We start from the raw sequence: 20,335 nt of genomic DNA on the forward strand, positions 1-20,335 counted from the left end.
GCCAGCAACAAAAAGAGATCTAAAAGGTCTTAATTATTTCTACCTTAGCTATTAAGCACTTTACAGTGTTGTTGAAGTTTGACTCACTTCAGCTTGAAATTATCCAGTCAATGGGTCCATGTAAATTTGTTAGTGCCCCAGGTTTCTAGTTTTGACTCCTGTGTGGAAGCTAATTGTTGGGTTTTTTTTAGAGAGAAAAATCATCTTCTTTCATCCAAAGACCTTGTTTTAGGATAAAGAAGGATTATCTTCTTCTGTTTTTTCTCTTGTGCTCTCAAGAGAAAATAAAGCACTCTGTGTGCTGCTCCCCACAAGAAAAGTAATGTTGGAAAGCAGTTGTTTGATAACTGTAATTCATTTTTTTCCCATTCATATTGGTACTGGGTCTGGCTGGGATGAAGTTATGAAGTCAGCTTTCTTCCTAGTAGCCTGTATCGTGCTGTGATTGCATTTGTGGACAGAACAGTGTTCATAACTCACCAGTGTTTCGGCTATTGCTGAACAGTGCTTGCACAGTGTCAAGGCTTTCCCTCTCCCTCACCTCCCACCCAAAAGCCAGTAGGCTGGGGGTGGGCAAGAGATGGGGAGGGGACACAGCTGGGACAGCTGACCCAAACTGACCAAAGGGATATTCCATACCATATGACATCATGCTCAGCAATAAAAGGTGGGGGAAAGGGAGAGGAGGGGTGACATTTGTGGTTACGGCGTTTGTCTTCTGAAGCAACCACTACACGTACTGAGGCCCTACTTCTCAGTAAGTGGCTGGACATCTGCCTGCCAATGGGAAGCAGTGAATAAATTCCTCTTTTTGCTTCTTTTTCACGTGCACCTTTTTCTTTCCTTATTAAACTGTCTTTATCTCAACCCACTGGTCTTCTCACCTTCCTTCTATCCCTCCATCCCCTGGGAAAGGGCAGTGAGTGAAAGGTAGGGTGGGTGCTTGGTTGCTGGCTGGGGTCAACCAACCACTGTATGTTATCAGCATGGTTAATTTTGGAGACCTGAAGCTTCAAAGGCAGCATGGGAGCGTGTTTTTCTCTAATCTCCTGATACGTTGTGTGGCTGTCTCTTCTTGTTTCTTGCTAGTGTGTGATGCAGGGAATGGTAGCATCTGCCGCATAGGGCAGCTATGAAACTTTCTTCACTCATGTCTTCACATTTTCACAGAAGTATCAAACCTTATGAAGCTGGAACAGGGCAGCAACAACAGGTGGTCCCCCAGAGGTCTCTCTGTGGCATGCTGTGGTTGCTTAGATCACTGTCTCATGCTCTGCTCTGAAAGCCCAGCTCCCTGTCATCTCCATGAAAGAGGATCTCTACCAGCTTCTGCAGTTCAGGAGCTTCACTAGAGATCAGGCTTGATTTCCTCTGCGATGGGCTACCCGCACTGGGAGCTGTCAAGAAGAGAAATTCACTGGTGAAGGCTTGAACTTGAGTTGACATTGAAAAAAAGTAGATGATCAGAGTTGCATGTTCTTGCTCTTCCTGGCTTTCTCAGGAAGTTATGAATTTATTGCAACATTCATATATTCATCATATATATTACTTCATAACATTCATATGTTCATATATATATTCACCCCAAACAAGCCAATTTGATAATCATCACAGTTCACATACTTATACTGCAAGAAGTTTTCTGTGGCTACTTTTGAAAGTTCAGTCAAAACATCAGGTGGGTTAGGTGACATTCAAAGGTTTTATAGATAGAGGAGGGTAACTGCATATAACTTGGTGTTATAATGAATAGGTTTTTTTGCCCAAATATCGATTGGATTGTGGCTTTGGTTAGGAAGTACACAATTGTATGTCCACGAACTGGCATCAGTCACAATGTGTTTTGTGCATATATGCCTTCTGAACGGTAACTAAATGCAGGACAAAAATGATCCAAGCATCCTATATCCAAATAACGTACTGCACTGGTTTAAACTCTCCGCTAACCAGAATGGAGAAGGTGTGTCTAGTAATGAAATACGCAAACAAGAAATGCAATTATCTGGAATAGTGAAGTTATTGGACCAATACGTTTGCAATCAAACAAATAGCCTGGATGAAAAAAAGGAATTACACCTTATCACAAGAAATGAAACTAGAGGTCATCCCATCTTCTTGGCTGTAACATATAATCATTTGTCTTTCACAGGAAAATCAAACAACATTCCCCTTGATACAACAGAAGGGTTGTATTCATTTGTGGTTTTTCTGTTTTTCTTTTTTTTTTTTTCCTGATTGCATCTCCTTGCTCTCCCCATCCTACCTATCTCATTTAACTCTTTATATGTGCAAGAAGCTTGTGGAGACTCCTCTATAGGGAAATTAGAGATGTTACTTCACCACAAGTTCAAGAGACTGTATTAGGGGTTCTGTTCTTTCCTCGTGGAAGAAGTCATTCAGATGACTGGTGCCTAAGTTAACCCAAACCTCCTCCCCACACATGCTCACACAGAAGGTATGCAAGATTCTGTCCTTAGTCCTCTGTCACTGAGATTTCTTGGAGATAGGTCTCAAGGCTGCTGTGCTTTGTAACACCAGCATGATTCCTTTACTGGAGATTTTGGAAGAACTTGTTGATCTTTCTGGGCATATATGAGGAACCGTGAAGTAATGTTGGAGAAATATCTGTATACAGATCGATTATCTTGCATTCTTGATTCAAAAGAAGTTGTTTGCCAGCCTAACTTTGAGTGTCACCTAAGCCGTAACTTCAGACCTCAGCGAGTCATGTTTAGTAGTAGCACTTCACTTGGATGGATCTGTGTGTTTGCTGATGGAGAGCAATGAGGGTGAGACTTGGCGGTAGAATAATAAGCTGATTGATTTAGTTAACTTTGTTGAGAAACAACCCAAGAGCTGAGTATAGATAGCTTTCTGACACTTACATGGCCCTACTGCAGGCACAATTAGACTGTAAAAATCATGCCTTTATGGTTGTGTTTTGGTTTATTTGAGGCACTAGGTATGTTCTATCACTAAAAGCTTATCTCTACAAATAAAAGCTGTCCTATTAAGATAAACTAGAGTAACACTACTCAACTGCAGAATTTTTTTCATAGAAAACTGGTCACAGCAATTTCTATGTCAAGGAACGATCTGACCTCAAATTTCACTCGCTGCTATTGCAGAAAGTCCTATTTCTTTCCTGTGGGAGTCATAAAATAGCTCTAGGAAAATTCCAGTAGTCTGTGGAGCTCCATGTTTTTTCGTGTTTTTGCAGTATTTGTAGCTGCTCACATTTTATTTCATTATGGTGCTCCTTCTTACTCTTGCAGTTTATTGTCATCACCCAACTATTCTTTGTGCTTGACTGGCGCGGTGGAGGAGAGGAGAGTGGTAGTTCTGTGAGAGTTTGCACAGCCTAGCAGAGCAACATTGAACTAGCTGTCTGAGATCTGCAGTAGGTAGTGGCAGGACCACTGGCAAAGCCCATTTGGGGATTTCCATGATTGTCTTTGTAGCAGCACCCCAGCTGGCAGTCTGAAGCCAACTTGGATGCGTCTGCAAGACCTGTAGCCATATCTCTGTGGTGTAGAAACTGTCGCCTTTTTTGTAAATGGATTAATTGCCGCATTCAAAGGAGGATCAACACAAAGAAACTTGGTCATTACAGCTACGAAAAGTAATTGAAAAGCACCCAAGTGATCTGCGACTTTGACTATGACTGCTTCCTGTAAAACCTTCTTTAAGCAGATTAGATTGTAACAATTTGTTTAGGCATAGTAAAGGTTGAAATGCTTGGTTTGACCCAGGTGGTTGGGGAACAATGCTGAAACATCTTAACTACAGGTAAAGTCCTGCTTGGTCAATAAGGTCTCCAGTCAAGCATGCAAGATTTCTTTCATTGTTCTAAGACATGTGGGCACAGGAAAAGTTCTCTAGCAGCTCTGCAAGCTAACAGGGTGGTGAGCACATTGAAGAAAATAGGTATATGCCTAGTCACAGCTTGCAGTGATTTTTCTCAACAAAATGGCAGAGGGGGCTGAGGTGGGGGGAGAGTGGAATCTGCAATTTATTTCAGTCTCTGACAGTTTCACTCCTGGAGAAGGCAATGGTGTAAAAGATGCAGGTATGGGAAGGTCAGCCAGTTGCAAGGATTCTGTTACACCAGTGACCTATGTGAGTGTGGATGGGTCATCCAGAACCGATTTTCAAAACTGGGACCTTTATCCTCCTATATGAAGAGGCTGAGGTCTGAGCAGGAATAGCTCTGTGCGAGCTAAAATATTCAGACTGTCTTTACTGTGCAGTTTTGGCGGCAGATGTGCCAGTGAGAGGTGAGTGAAGCTGGAATCTGACTACTGCAGTGGTACAGTTAGGCTATCGAGTTAGTCTGCACTTCTTTTGGGAGTGCTTTGCAGTTTTACTGTCCTTGTATGGACAGGACCAATTGTTATTCAACCCTCCTTTCTTCATGGTCTTGTTAGGCAGCAGCAAGGGTTGAGTTCAAACGTAAAGAGGTGACTAATAAAATATCTGAATAAGCCTCACAAAAAATCTTTGGTACCTAGTAAGTTAATCCTTCATACTTGCAAATGTAAAGGAAGATTTTATTAGAGGGGGAAAAGAAAATACTTAACAAGAAGTATCAAGAGGGGAACATTTGGCGTGCAACTCCAAAAATACAGCTAGTTAAGCCAGGGACAGCTGAGCTGGCTGCTTGCACCCTCCCTAAACCTCCCATGTTAGCAACCGGTTCGTGGCTGGTGCTAAGCAATCATCTTGTCTACCAAAAGCTGACACAAGCTGCACATGATGTTGCCAGGTATTTGCTCTCCTGGCTACCAGAAAGGTACTTGAGCCTAAAGCAGCCATCTCTAGCATGCTGAAGACTGCCAAACCCATTCTCTGGCCTTTCAGCCTCTGAGGAAAATCCTAACCCTTTGTTTCTATTTCACAGCTACGTACAACTCTTCTCTCTTCTGAGCTGTAACTTCTGCACTCTGTAGGTAGAAGCATTTGCTTTGAGTTCAGGTCACAGCTTGTGCCAGTTGCATGTAGAAAGAAGTAGCTGTCTGAGGCTTTCGTATTGCAATGTCTTTTCTCTGCTTTATAGTAGGTCTGCTTTTAAATTTCATTCTGCAGAAATGCCTCACAAATACATTTTAACAGCAGATTTATAGGTGTTTGAGACTCTGTTAGTCCCTCTTATTTTCCTCTTCTTCTCTTCACTAGTTTACATTGGAGTAGTCTTCCCTGGCTGATTGCCCATCATCTCTGGAGTGGTTTAAGAGGGGTCATCCAGGAGTTTTGCTTCCCCTTGGGATCTCAGCCATCAGACTACAGAGCCTACAAGGGCTTTACTGGCATAATTGCACCCTTAAAGTCCTTTTGTGGAGTTGCAGCCACTGTTGACGTAACGTATCTGAATCACCCCTCTGAGCAGCAGGTTGTGTTGTCTGTGAGAAGGGAAATATGGAGGAGCAATGTCTTTACATGCTTCTTTGGATGTGGTTACATGAATACAGCTTTGTGGTATGGATGTGGGCCAAATGAAATACCACTTTTCCAGGCTTTCTGCTTCATTTCTCAGACATACTTTTTTGGGGGAAATGCTGTATGGCTGTGCCAGCTACTCTGAGAAGGGAGCATGGATCTTGCTGTAGTCACTTCAAGGTTGTAAAATGATGTTTTCAGAACCAAGAGTTCATAGAAGATGATTCCAAGAAATGAGACTTATGTCTTTAAGAGCAGGTGCGACTTCTTCTCTTTCCTTTCAAGTTTTTCTTGCGTGTAGGCATGGTATTGCTAGGGCTCAAATGTGAAAAAGAGCATGGACGTAGGAGTCTCTTGCAACTGGTTGCTAACACCAACAGTTGCTACAACCACTTTGTGAGTACCAGAGCATCACTTTGAGCTTTTTGCCATTGACCAACATCTAGCTTCTAAATCCATCTTCTTGGTTGCTGCAAAGGCTTTTTCTTTCCACCATGACATACCAGAAATTGAACTTGTTCCAGACACATTATGGGAGGCATGCAAATGCTATTCAGAGCCTGCAGCTTTTTCTCCCTTTATCTGTTATTATTATCTACTTGGCAGCATAACAATACTCTTGTGTTCCTCGATATATTAATTGTGATACTTTAAGGATGCCTCCCAGGGAGTGCTTGTTTGTGCCTTCAACCCCTGACCTTACACCTGAAAAGTTTTTTTGGATTCGTTCCCCACACATAAAGGCTATTTCTGCTTTGTCTCCAGTGGTAAAATATTCCACATACGTATTATCTGCATATATCTATAATATATTTGAACTACTGAGCAGTGCACGGAACGAGCTGAAGATGTGTCCTTGGTGAAGAGCTATCATTCTTATTATCTTCTATTATCTTTCTGAACAGTTGATGCTTCTACCTTGGCTTGGGGCAAACAAGCTGGCCCCAGGCAAACAGGGAGTCAGAGAAAGTCCTTGTTGCATAGTTTTCCCTTCTAAAGAACTAAGTGTTTTTTAAGGCTTCTGCCTCATCAACAACCGATACTAGGCAAAACCGTCTACTGGAGAGCAATGGGTGGAGATGAGGCAGTGACTGGAGCATCACATCCATGTCTAATGTCACTCCCAGTTGCTAGCCTGAGGGGAGCACAAGCACTTTGCTATTACGCGAAGCTGAAGTCCTCACTGTTCGCACCTTTGAGGAAAGCCTCCAGAGACTCTCCTGTCGTGTTCGCATGGACTGCAGCAGATGGATCCCTTAGGAACTGCTGGAAGAAATGAAAGCAGATGGATGACTTTTTCTCACAGGAAAGTTAAAGGGAAGATTGAGTCATGGTAGTTTTAAGGTTCTCGAGCATCTTTCTAAGGATAGCAATCAGAGTAAGAAAACAAGACTCAGCTGACTTCTTTTTAAGACAGAGTGTGTCAGCTGGGAACAAAACTTGAGGGCACGTTTGGCTGTGACAGCAGAGCCAGTGCTACCGGTCCTGCGTAGTCTGTTCAGCAGACTCTGAATTCTGCCAGCACCCAGGGAGGTGGAAAGGAAGATTCACAATGGCTTCGGTAGGATCCAGCCGCTAGAAACGGATGGGTACAGCAACACTGAAGACCATGAAAGGCATCTCCCTGAAGCTGTGCTGAACAGGCAGAGTCTGTGTGATTTGCACTCTGGCTGCATCGATGGCTGTACCCCAAGAACTGCGCTGCATTCAGAATGCTCTGACGATGCTTCGTTAAAGATACAGTGAGGATAAAAAAGTGAAGTCATGGTGAATCTTCTTGCTTTACTTGACAAAAATAAAATGCAGGAGCAGCTAGGCACTGCAACACATCCCCCATCCTCCAGCGTGCAAGGCCTCAGTCTCAACGTAACACTTTGCTGGCTTCTTGGGCACTTTGCTGCCTTCTTGAAGCTTCTGGCTCCCCTTTGCTCTGGCTTTCAGTCATTGTGTTTTCTTGCAGTACATACAGGCTAATAGTTCTATAAGCTATTTTGTGAGCCCTCCATTGACACTGTCAGGACTTTATATTCCTGGAAGAGACAGAAAAGGTCCAAGTAACCCCATCACACCAGAAAAGGTCTGGAATTAGTTTGAAAAGAATTATTTAGTAAGCCTGATAGTCATAACTTGTGTCCAAGACTGACTACAAATCATGATGCATGTTTTCAGAAACGTACTTAAGAGCAGAACAGAGTGACCAGCTTGTTGCTGAAATGGTTGAAAAGGTTGAAATTTTTCTGAATACCTTTGTCAATTCATTCCATCACTTTATGTAGGGTCTGGCCTTTTCTGATAATCAAATACAAGAGTCATGTACATCCAAGAAACAAGGAAGAATCTACCCCAGATCATTTTATTTAGTGCTCTATGTCTTCTTCCTAAGTTTCACCTAGTCTTCCTGGGCTACATTAACTATGAAAACTAAGGGCATGTATGGTTCCACTATTCCTGATGTTTACAGGATCACGTCTCAGATCATGCTAGTCCGTGTCATCTCTGTTTGTTTGAGGTAAAAACAGTAGGAGCGTATCTCAAACAATACTAAGTCGCTGAATCCCCTCCAAGCATTCACATTCAACCAAACCAAGTGTCAACAACAATGAAAAAATTCAGGAGAGAACAATGAAAAAAGTCATGATAGATGACTACAGCAAGGAATAAAGGTTAAAGGAAAGAAAAATTGCAACTTAATTGTTGGAGGCCAGTTGCAGAAATCAAGAAGAGTGAAACAGAGCAAGTAATGGTGCATATGTTTGCTTTGGGACAGGTTATTGAGCAGGGCAAATCTATTGGCCGTGAGCTCAGCAGAGCCTCCGGCACTGATCAAGAGCTTCCACAAAGTGCTGAAGGCTTCATGCTGCTGGTCACTGAGTTGGAGGCATTTCTTGAAGTCTTACCTGGAAACCAGGTGTTGCTGCTGAAAGGATCAGACTATCATTTATGTTTTTAAACAGGCAGACTATTTCAAGGACTTGTTTTTATAGGGACATATACATACACAGAAGACCAGTACTTGTGTTCAAACTAAAGAAATGAGCATAAACTTACTGTATTTGGCACCTAATAAGAAAATATTCGGCATTTTTGGAGTTGGGGGGTGACCCTTAGTGTTTTGTCTGATTGATTCACATGATCCCAAGAACTCAATATCTTTAGTTCTTGTCAGTTGTTACATCTTTTCATCTGGAATTTTAAGAAATTCCTTTGGCTTAGGTTTTCATGCATTTATTGCAGTCTCAAACAGCAGTGAGAATTACTGCACATTCCCAGTACTTTAGGTGGAAAAAAGGCCTTCACAGGTGTTGTTGCAGGACACAGACTGCAAAGAACATGGAAACAAGACTTGTTATTAACTGGCTGAGGTAGGGCTCAAAAGCTACATCCTCTGCTTGTGGAAAAGTATAACATTAACATGACTTCTACCAAATTGTCTGAAACATCAAGAGTGAGAACACTCCCGCATTCAAAAATTGATCTCTCGGGCTTATGTGGCTTTTCTGGAGATTTCTTCTGGTAGAGTGCATGCTCTGCATCTTCTGCCTATTCTTTACTTCACTGCTTCAATTAAGATTTTCATCAGTTCTGTCTACGAAAAGGAGTCTCCCTTTGGTAAGGCAATGCTAAGGGTTGGGTCACTCAGCCGTGTGGAGAAGAGATGAAACACATAAGGAAAGAAACTGTAGTGTACAACTGACTGAACAACAGCAAGGTGTCATGCTTGTTACTGCCCATGATAGGTTTCTGCTGTGCAACATCTGATTTTTTGCATCATTTAAAAATCAAGACTTTCTTATGGAGCTCATAAATCAATTCTATGTAAAATTTATTTGGTAGTGACATGTAAGGGGGAAGAACGTGAAGCAGCATAACATGGAAGTAGCCAAATTTCTCAACTTTACTGCATAAGTTAGAGAAATATATACAGATATATCACAGTGAGCCTGGCAAAACAGCCTCATAGCTCTATTTTTACCTCTGGCAAACAAATAAAATTAAAATCTCAATGCAGTGAGACTGCGGGACATAGTTCAGCTTGTCTGACTTGCACTGAGGTTAATCAAACTTCTGAGTTCCTGCATCAGCAATTTCACATGATGCAAGCTCCATGAGAAAAAATTCGGGTCACTACTTGTGCTGGAGGTAAAAGAGTTATAGAGGTAAAAGGCGGCTATAAAATACAGATTTTGCTAGATACTGCTGGCGTTGTCCCAGCCACTCCCTATCAGCCTAGTGTTTTGGAAATTTGTAGCAAAACTTAAATGCTGTACTTTCGAAAGTATCTGCGTTTCATATCAGTTTCCATCTGACCAGGCTTGCAGTTGGCCATTCACTGGAATGGCACTAAACAAAGGCTTTTGTTTAGCAGCAGGCTGAGTGTACACAGCTGAAGAAGGTGGATTGAACTAGCCTGACTGACCCCTCTTGAAGCTCACACAATCTTTTCTGCTGACAGGGATGGGAGAGCAAGGGGGAGCTTGGGGTCAGTGAAAAGCAGCTTGGCACCTTAACATCTTCAGGATCATAGCCAGTTCCTCGGTGCGTGTCTGTCTGTAGCAAAAGTCACCCACAGGTCTCACGCAAATATGAAAACATTGCTTTCAGTGTGACTTTTTGAGTCAAGCGTTGTTCTCAGGGGGTGCTTCTGATGGGAACAGAAATGCTGGGGATAGGACCTTTGGGTTTTGAGCAGAATTCGAAGAGGTGAAAGCTGCTCACCTCATGACATCCTTTCTCAAAATGTCATTCTTTTTTTTTCAAAAGGTAGAAACTCTCATCAATCACACTGCATGGATTTCCACCAGAATTGTCAGGGAAGAAACTACTCTTGTCCCTCAATAAAGCAAAGCTTAAATTCAACTCAAAGAAAGCAAACCTCTGTTCCCGTAATTCTGTCCATCTTAAGGAGAGTACTCAAAAATATTGATGGCATGACATGTGCTCATAAATGTTGTTTTTTGCACCAAAATGCCCCTTCAGGCTTGCCTGCATCCATAGTGCTACCGCAAAAAAAGCTGCTATGTGTTTTCACATGCCAGGTGGTGTATCTAGAAAACTGAGAGAGATGTCAGAGCACGGGGTCAGGTTCTAGAGGGTGTTAAAGACACTCAGCTCACATCAGCCAGGATCTAAATTCACAAAGAGCCTTAGGGTCTTATGCCCAATTCCTCAGCTTGTTTAGAGTGATGGTCCAGCTGCTTCCCAAGGTTTCCTAGGTCCTGGTGCTGCTGAATTGCTGAAGTCTGCTTTTTTGCCTGGACCCCAATGCTGCTCTCAAGCTGAACACCCTTCTGCTAGCTGATCTGCAGAAATTCTTCCTCTACCTCAGGACTTCTCCAAATGCACTGAAAAGGCACCCAGGAAGAGACTTCTGTGGGTTGTTATATGTGCTTGTGCCTTCACTGGGCTAGCTATCCAGTGGTAAGGGTGTTTGTCAGTGACAGACATTATTTTTGAAGTCCCCTGTTTTTTTGGACAGAAGACCCAAGTCTGTGGGTGACTTGACGTGAGAGTCAGAGTAGCTGCTGGTGAAGCAGACAATGAACATGTCTAAATAAGCCAGTTAACCTCCACATTTCATGTTGTTCATGTCTTCCCCACCCAGATTTGGGCAGAAGGATTTGAATTCGTCTGCATCTGTTGATGCATGACCAAGCAAAGACAGCCAGGACACACCCAGAGCTATTCTTTGGCCTCAGCGTATGAAACCATCTTCACAGAGAAGACTGTGGACATGGCTGAAATTTGAGACCCAGCAGATACTAGGGCATTGTGGGGAGAGATGTTTAATCGTTTGGTAAACTGGCTTATTTTTACATGCTTCATGTCTTCTAAGCACAACTCAAATTGCATAAAACTACAACTTCATAGGACATACCAAGAAAATATAAATGGATTTCCAGGAGGAAGAGAAGGAGGGACTTTCATATGACTAAAAACGCCACAGTTCAGACTATTTCTCATTCTAGATAGTACCTGGTATTCGGGAACCAAGGCTGTCACAGGTTAGGTAAGGCACACTCCCATTATCACCTTTGTGAGCAGAGCTTTCTGGTTTTGTCAAGTTGGGTCAGGATGTTGTCTTTAGGTCCATAAACACAAGCAGGCAAATCATAGCAATGAAAAGGAAGACTTATCCTGTTGCTGGGGTTTTGGATGGAGTGAGGAAGAGACCCAAGACTTGTTACAAGACGTCCAAGTGGAGACCACAGTTGTGACTCTAAGCAGGAGCCACTCAGCACACACAGAGGACAGGCTGTGCTGTAAGAAGGTAAGTAGGGGTTGGAGGTGGAGTGCTGACACATTGCCTGCTTAGTTTTCCGCAAAATCTCCCAGGATTTGCAGCACAACTCTGATGTAGCTGAGCTGCATCCATGCCTTGTTGAAAGGCACAGTGCAGTTTTTCCTGCCAGCTTCCTACTGCTTCTCTGACCCCAAGGTAAGCCCATTCAAGCAGGTAGAAGGAATAAACATACATTTCCTAAATCTTTGTTAGTTTTGGATTGGTCTGTCTCTGACCTGCTCTTTGTGGGGTCAAGTCACACACCACTCTAAGGGTCAGGAAAGCATGGATGAAAGCAAAGGCAGAAAAAGAAGAGCAGGACCAAGACTATGCTGTTCAGCGACACCTACCTGTTAGGCTGGCTTAACTGCAATGTGATTTCGGGTCCCAGAGGACTGGGGTCCCATTAGAAGCTTCTCTTCTCTATGAAGTTGCAGCCTCCTGTCTTTGGCTTTTATCCATGAAAGTGCCTCAGCAGAGGTTGGTTCACAAGGACTGCCCAAGACAAGATCAGTGACTGTTTGTGCAACCCCACAATCCCTTCAGTCGCTGGCAAGGTTTGTAATGAAAGGCATTGTATTTAACTAAACCAAAGACAGCTGTAATAACACAACTCATATTGGAGCACAAGAACCCTACTGCATGTCTGAACTTGCAGAAAACTCTAAGCCACAATCCAAGAAATACCTGTACTGGGAGTAACAGATTGATGAGTAGGCTGCTTGTGTGTAGGTATGTGTACATATGCATATGTTAATGTGTGAATCACAGGAGAAAATCCCTGTAGAAAAATATTGTTTCACTCAATGTAACTGGAAGTTCAACATAGGTAGTCCCCAGCATTGTGCTTTTGTTGGTCAGGGACAAGAGGCACACTATTGGCCTGGATGCAGCAAGAAAGGTGATGTCAGTAAGCCTTTGCCGACCATTAGACTTTAGGTTCTGAGATCTTATCTTAGTGGAAATCCCTGGTGCTAAATCAATTCACAGTTCTTTTAAAAAAGTAGGCCTGTGGGTCTCTGTCATGGCTGCCCCATAGCACAAAGGTTCCCGCACTGCTCAGTGCAGTAGGATTAGTTTAACTTGAGCCATCTCTGGGCAAGCCTGACACCCTACCAAACAGTGCTCTCAGGGTGTACAAAAAGGGCTGCTCCTCTCCTACCACCTCCTATGCTGTGGTGTCGTCGGCCTCACAGCGGGCACATTGCTGTTGAGTGAAGTGTTTGTAGGAATCAAAATCTGCTTTGAGAAGCCCATTTTCATGATAAGTAAGCTAGTCTCTTCCAAGACCGTAACTAGGACTATGTCTAACACCCCAACTGAAGAAACAGCAGCCCAGTGATACGGTTCCGTTGGCAGATGTCTGCTCAGATTGTTATGGATAAGTAGCTGGTATCTCTGTCCTTTCCACCTGTGTGATCTCATCAGGACAAAGGTTATGTCAGGTCACTGCAGACTGTGAGGGACAGTAGCCACAGTGTGTGGCTGTCTGCTGTAACCTGATCACTAAATGCAGAAGGCACGACAGGAAATTTCTTGTACTTTGCCACCCCATCATAAGCTCCTTGTGTCTCTCTTTATTTTTCCCTCCCTACAAATGTGCGCGTTTTTCTGCCATTGGATCCACCATTCCTCCCTAACCCCTTTTCAAAGAGTTTCTGTGTTACAGCTCTCTAGTTTCTCCTGCTGTTAGGCTTTGGCTAGAAAAGCTTCCATGACCTAGGCTGGGGCCCTGATCCTGTCTGTGCCACAAAATATCACTGATGTCAGAATGTCACTGTCATTGATTGATCTGTCCAAAGTATGAATTTTTTAGCTTATGAAATACCTTACACCACCTAGTTCTAGATACAACAAGGAGTGGAGGCTGGGACAAATAGCATTGCCAGTCAGAAGGTTTTATTACAAAGAGCAGTAAAACATGAGATGTCAATCTGAAGAAAAACTTTCTTCCTAAATAGAGGCAAAAACTGCTTAAAAGTTGTCTTCCTGTGACTAGAATTCTGACATCTGTAAGCGATTCAGTTCAATCACTGAAAGAGGTGAGCATCAAAGTCATTTCTTCAGAATCTTCCTTCAGGATAAAATGGAAACACGAAAATAAATAAAATCTATAGAAGCAGCAGCAGATTATTCTCCTAATCTTGGGTTTCTTAACAAGAGTCTGTGGCCAAGAACACATGTTTCAGGAATTTAGCTTTACACAAAGCTCCCACTGGAATGTATGGCATAAGTTTCCAAAAAGATGGATGATCAAGGTTAACAACTGCACAGTATCTCCATTGTCAGGAAAAGCACTTTATCAGGAGTTTCTGACCCACACTGACCCCAAGTTCTTTAGAAGTGTGGGCCAGAATGGGTCATTCTGATCTACTGCAATTTGGGATTTGATTATTCTTCATTCTTCTACATGTTTTTCATTGCCTTCCCAGAAACAACCAAGTCTTTTATCTTCTTCTTCCTCTATAAATGCTTTTCTGATATCTTCTGAATCATTATCTCTTCTGGCACGTATCTGATTTCAGTTGAAAGGTGGGGAGCAGGGTGTGTTGTATTCTGCAAGGGCATATTCATCTGGAAAGAAGAAACGAAGACAACATTTGCGTGAGAGTGAGAAATCATTCTGACCCCAGTCCATGTGCACCTGTGGTTAACACATAATGAACCAGAAAACATTTGATAGATTTTGTGGTAGTCTTCTAGTTGTCAAAGCACCCAGTTGCAGGGGTGCACAGTCAGAGCCCAATGCACTCCTCTGTCTGTGTTTGTCAGGACACATCATTGCTGTCACCACGCAAGACGTGGATCAGGTGGCAGAACGTGCACTCCAGGGTCAATTCTCTACATACTCTGCTAATCTGCTAGGATGCAGTTCCCATAGGTTGTGCCAAGCTTGAGAAAAATATGGGGGAACCTGAGCCGTACTTTTGATAACGTAGATTCCACAAGTGAGTAATGTCTGATGCAGTTGTAGTTCCTTGGGGCCAGATCAAGAAAGGTGGTCAGGCACTTACATTTCTAGTTAGGTGCTTAAACTCCTCTCGAGTTCAGTGGGACTGTCATTCCTGCTTAAGTATTTAAATCCCACTGAGGACGAGTCCTTTGACTGCAGCCTACTATGGCAATATAAAGCAAAAATACAAGACAACCCACATCAGGGAAGTCAGGAACACTTTGAGTTATTGATTGTAACCACTGTGTTCAAACTGTGGAAAGAAAGTGGAACCCCACTTATTTCTGTATGTAGTTTGGAAGAGAGCAACTCCTGACGTATCACTTTCTAATCTGCTTTATGTCGAAATGAAGCAAGTAATGAAAAGACGGGTAGCGGGGCAGAAACTGTCTATGCTCTGCAAACCTTTTGCTGTCTGGTAAGCCAAAGCAGCGGAATTGCTAGCTTGCTCTCTCAACACTTTGATTTCACAGGTTTTGCTCAGGCCTGCTGAGGTCACCTACCTGTTTCATAGTAATCGTACATATGTACTGGCACTGGTTTGATATCTGAGACAGGCAGGCTTTGCTCCACACTGAAGGAGAAGTTGATTTCCTTCTGGGAGACCTGGAAATGACAAGACAAGAAAATGCATCAGACTTTTTCTTTTCATATCTTCTCGTTAGGCTAAGGTTGAACAAATGCGTTTCTGAGTCAGACTGGGTGACAAAGTGCCATTCTGCAGTTCTCTCCAGATTGCAAACGTGATGTCAAATCAGATAATTATTTAAAAGCTGTTGCTAAATACGTTTTGTTGCTGAAATTATGTGCTCTTATTTTTCTTCCTCTTCATATTTCCATTGCCAATTACCTCAACCATTCCTGGGTTACTGCAGCTTTCAGCACATCAGCATTCATCCTGTCATTGAAAGTGGCTGTTAGTTTCTTTCCTTGCCTTTTCCCAGCTAAAATCACCTTCAGCACCCCTATGAATCTTCTCCCCACTTTTCTCTCTTTAATCACTTTGAACTCAAGATCTCCATCCTTCCCTATGGTTCTCTTCCTCATTCCACACTCTGGCAGCTAAATATCCCAAATTTTTCTCCTTACTCATATTCCTCAGTTTCTCAAGCTTTCTCTCGCATGTCTGGAACTGTGCCCCTGCTCTCTTCTCCCTTTGTCCTTGTTTTTGTCTTGCTGACCTCTTTATAGGAATATATAGCCCACGGACAGGGGCTATGGAGAACTTTCTGCATCACTGGTGCCCTGCTGGGTAGACTTTTCACGTTCTCTATGAATTCAGAATACTGACTCCAATCTTCCTTATTAGAACCTTGGAGACCAACTAATAAAAATTACTGTTTGAGAAGTAGTTATCATGACCATTCCTTTATGCTTCCTCTCTCCTTCCCTTCTTGGTATTTCAAGATCCCTTGTCTTTTGATTTTCCTTTTACTTCTCTCTCATTCCCTTTATTAATGTTATTGACGTGGGAGGACTATTCTTTTCATACAGAAATCTCTCTAAAAGTGGGGAAAGGGTAATAATGACTCCCTGTAATACACTCTCAGATCAACTAATGAGAAGCATCCCTTAGAGGCTGAGGAATATTACGTAGACTGTGAACTTTTGCAATATGGAATGCAACTTAGTTATGTTTGTGAAATGCTATTTAATCTTACAACATTTTTCACCAAAAATAATAACAACTGTGTATCTCTTCACTGTAGATTACAATTATTGAGCATGTATATTTGATGTTTGACCGAGTGAAGTCCCTTTACATATTTAAGACGTATATTGCTAATCTGCTATTAATGGGCTTTTTCTTTTATCTGGGAGGCTGTTTTAAACTTCCAATTTAATAAAACCAATCAGAAAACCCACAAACTTACCTTCTGAAGGTAGAAAAGGATGTGGTTGTTCTTGATGTCTACACGATCCACAACAGAATTCTGGTACTGAAGCTTTAAATAAGGCAAATGATAGCAATGTTAACATAGGAGACTTGCCAAGGAGACTTACAAAGAACTATTCGATAGTGAAATATTTTTAAAGTGGCTGCCATGCTCCACTTCTGCCAACCCGCCATCTCGTGGCCAAAATAAGAAATGCAAGTCAAGTATTTTCATAACATAAGGAGTGCAAACCAATCACAATGATAGTTTTACTAGTCAGCTTTGGTGCAGGTGACTTTTATCATTAACTTAAGAGTGCTCTCATTTCAATCAAATTTACAATTACACAATCACTCAAGCTGACTCACTTGCTAGTCCATTCTATATTTTAAAAAAGCAAAAGTTTTGAAAAAAATATAGAAAAGCATAAGAGCAAAATTGTTCTACTATAAAAATGCACAAATCCAAAATATTTCAAGCGTTAAAAACCAGCTATTTTTTCTCAAGTACATATAAAGAGGAGTAGGATGCCAAACAGTGTAACAACTCAATGAAAAAGTCTTCCAAAGAAAAGTTATAAATTTCATGCAGTTCTAGCCAAAAAAGAAATTCAGGCCTGAATGCTGAATGATTATTAAAGCACCAAGCTATAAGCAGACTCTACAATGAATTGCTTTCTTCTTTTTATCTACTTGAAGACTACAGCTCACGGCTTGAAGCCAACGCATCTGTCTCAGAACCTCAATTGCACGATGCGCTAAGCCCCGGTCACCTGAGCAGAGCCAGCGGAGCCCCCTGACACAGCTCCCCCCGGGGCTGCCACAGGGCAGTGACCAGCCCCATTTTCAGGGAGTGAGCCCCACCAGGTGAGTCAACAGCAGAGTATCCCTGGATCACCTTACGGGCTCAAGGGAAATGCTGCCTACAGGGGCACAGGGCTGAGTATGGGATGTTGGGACTCAAGAAAGAGTTATCACAGGACTTTTAGGGGAAGACCCAGAAGTAACAAAGGGAAGGATAAAGTCTGATTGGGAGGAAAAAGGGTGGAAAAATGAGATAAAAAGGGCTGGTTGCACATAAACAGGTCGGTGGTCAGCACACTTGTTCGGCCATGCCCTGTACCTGGTCTGTCCCACCTTCTTATTAAATGCTGTGAGGGGCTCTGTATTCTGTGTGCACGTGTGGGTACAGAATACCAGCCACTGAAGAGGAGACCACAGATCACAGGAACTGTGTCTGGGGTGCTAGCATCTTGAGACACCGGACTTCAGGCTTGTTGTGTGTGGGTGTGTATGTCAGTGTGTCATCACTGGTAAACCTGGACTAGCTGGTGAGTGAGTTAAGCGGCTTGGCAGCTAGCTACTGAAGCAGGCATAAGTCTGGGCCAAATATTGAAGATACCAGAGGATCTGAGGTGTCTATCGGAGGGACCAGGAGGTCCGAGCCTGTTACTGGAGAGATCATAAGGTCTTAGGGACAGATACTGGCTGTTGAGCTGGACCAGGTAGCAGAGACTCATCTGTGTGTGTTTGTTTGTGTGTGTGTTTGCTTGTGTGTGTCTGTGTCTGTGCGAGGTGACTGGGAGACCAGGGGATCCAAGCCCAACTGCTGCAGGGACTGCATGTCTAAGGCTGCCTCTTGGAGGTACCCACCAAGCGTATGTGTGGGTGCTGGGGAGTTCAGTTCCAGCCACCGGAGTGGGGCTGCGGCCTTGAGGGCACATATGTCCAGGTGCCAGTGACGGAGTAGAACAAGCATCCAGGGGCAACTACTGGGCAGACTGAGTGTCTGAGGTCAATGTCCTGGTTTCAGCTGGGAAAGAGTTAATTTTCTTTCTAGTGATTGCTGTGAAAGGAATGCCAATAATACATATTCTTTCAGCTGTTGCTAAGCAATGTTTATGCTTTTCAAGGACTCTTTTCAGCTTCCCATAGAAGCTGAGAAGGAGCACAGACAGAACAATGGAATGGCCAATGGAATATTCCATACCATAGATGTCATGCTCAGTATATAAATGAGGGTTGGCTAGGGGGGAAGGAATCCACAATCGCTGCTCGGGACAGTGCCAATTCACTGGATGGTGAGAGTGACTTGTGTCATTATTATTATTGTTATTTTCCTTTTCTGATATTGTTCTATTAAACTGTCTTTATCTCAACCCATGAGTTTTTTTCCTTTCTCCTCCTTTTCTCCCTCATCTCCCTACCCTTCTTGGGGAAAGGAAGATGACGTGAGCAAGTGGCTGTGTGGTCCTAGCTGCCAGCTGGGGTTAAACAATGACAGTCAGCTGTCAAAGGGATCCACGTTGTATATATGCGTGTATATACGTGCCTGTGTGTACATATATATATGTTTATTCATCTTGTCCACAAATGAGCTTTCAGTCTCATCACCCTGAAGGGGGAACAGGACAAGCCATTTGTGCTGTCTGTGTTTGTGTAAGTGTTGTCTTTTCTGTCTCTGTTGATCTGTGTGGCCACTCATGTATATATGCATATATGTATACATCTGCACAGTGTGCATGTCTGCCTATTGGGAATACACACTTAGCCTTGCTGTTATTTGTACCTAGGGATATGAAGCTGCGGCGATCTCACCTCTGTTGGGCTACTGTATTTGTCAGCTCCTAACAGATTTGTCTTCAACAGATGAACAGGTACGGGTCTGAGACACAGAGTGTGTGACAGAAGGGTAGGCCCAGGGACTTTGCAGAACTCCCATGGGGCTCCAATTTGCTAATCAGAGACTATTCTTATCAACTTCCTATGCTTTCAGGGTTTACTATTCGCTTTGCTCCCATTCTTTACCTTTTTCAGGGAAGATCTTACAGGAACAAAACCCGAGAGCATCTTCACATCAATAATAGCCATGTTGGAGACTTTGCGGTTTCCTGTGTAACTAAAATGAGAAAAGTTCTGTTAGTCTGGTCTGCAAATTGAGAGGAGACCAGCGAATGTCATTTTCGGCTCCCAATGATTTTGTTTGTCTTCCTGCAGCTGCACAGTAGCAGTTAACTGCCTGCACTTAAATCCTTCCTTGGATGCTTTACCAAACCGTGAATGCAAGGCGGGTAGGTCAATAAGAGGAAGTTACCTGGCAGAGAGAACAAGGTCAAACTTCGGTGGGAAGTTGCTTGTGCAAGATACATTGGCCGTCCGTATGGAGAGAGAAAATCCTGCAACTTTCTTTGGCAAATGGACGTTATATCTCAGGGTGGTCTAAAAGAGATGGGAAGTGTGAGGTGGTCACAGACTTACAGGCTTTTGTGTCTTTGGCATGAGGTATGGAGGGGAATGAGGTATGGAGGACCCTGAGTTAGGAAACTCAGGTGGTGCTGAGTTTCCAGCTTGCTTACCTGCAGATAGACACAGCCGGTGCCATTCACTTCCACATTGTAATCGCCTGGAATAGTGGGTAAGGAAGCCTGCTGCAGTAAGAAGCGGTTCTTTTCATTCACCTGGAAAGTCTTACTGGGGGAGTCCATGAAGTTGGCTTTGACTGTGTTAAGAATTTTTTTAGAGAAGGTGAGGTATCCATACTGGGCCAAAGCTTTGAGAGCAACAACAGTGTCCTGAAAAGAACAACATGATCCCTAATTAGATAGATACCCAGCTGTAAGATGGTGCATAAGATTAGCACAGCTCCTATTTCCCTGATGCTTTTTATCAGTGCTCATGAACGGAGGGGCACTTTGCAAAGAGCTAAGGAGACAAGATAGAAGTTCTGGGGCAATAGATACAAATTATCCCAGAAAAAATGGGATAATGCTGTGTCAACACTGATTGCTGT

At 43.0% G+C, this 20,335-nt stretch overlaps 1 protein-coding gene across 1 annotated transcript in view; it reads right to left on the bottom strand.

Moving 5' to 3' along the window:
* Positions 1-13,677: 13,677 nt before the first annotated feature.
* Positions 13,678-20,335, bottom strand: part of LOC141737596 (ovostatin-like) — a 33,794-nt gene continuing 27,136 nt past the window's right edge. The window contains exons 30-35 of the mRNA XM_074572539.1: positions 19,902-20,117; positions 19,640-19,764; positions 19,354-19,444; positions 16,544-16,615; positions 15,173-15,275; positions 13,678-14,290 (exon numbers count right to left, since the gene is read on the bottom strand). Coding sequence (XP_074428640.1) covers positions 14,238-14,290; positions 15,173-15,275; positions 16,544-16,615; positions 19,354-19,444; positions 19,640-19,764; positions 19,902-20,117 — 660 coding nt within the window. The 3' untranslated portion in view covers positions 13,678-14,237. The remainder of the gene's footprint in view (positions 14,291-15,172; positions 15,276-16,543; positions 16,616-19,353; positions 19,445-19,639; positions 19,765-19,901; positions 20,118-20,335) is intronic.

The sequence above is a fragment of the Larus michahellis genome, chromosome 1 (assembly GCF_964199755.1).
Source record: "Larus michahellis chromosome 1, bLarMic1.1, whole genome shotgun sequence".
NCBI lineage: Eukaryota > Metazoa > Chordata > Aves > Charadriiformes > Laridae > Larus > Larus michahellis.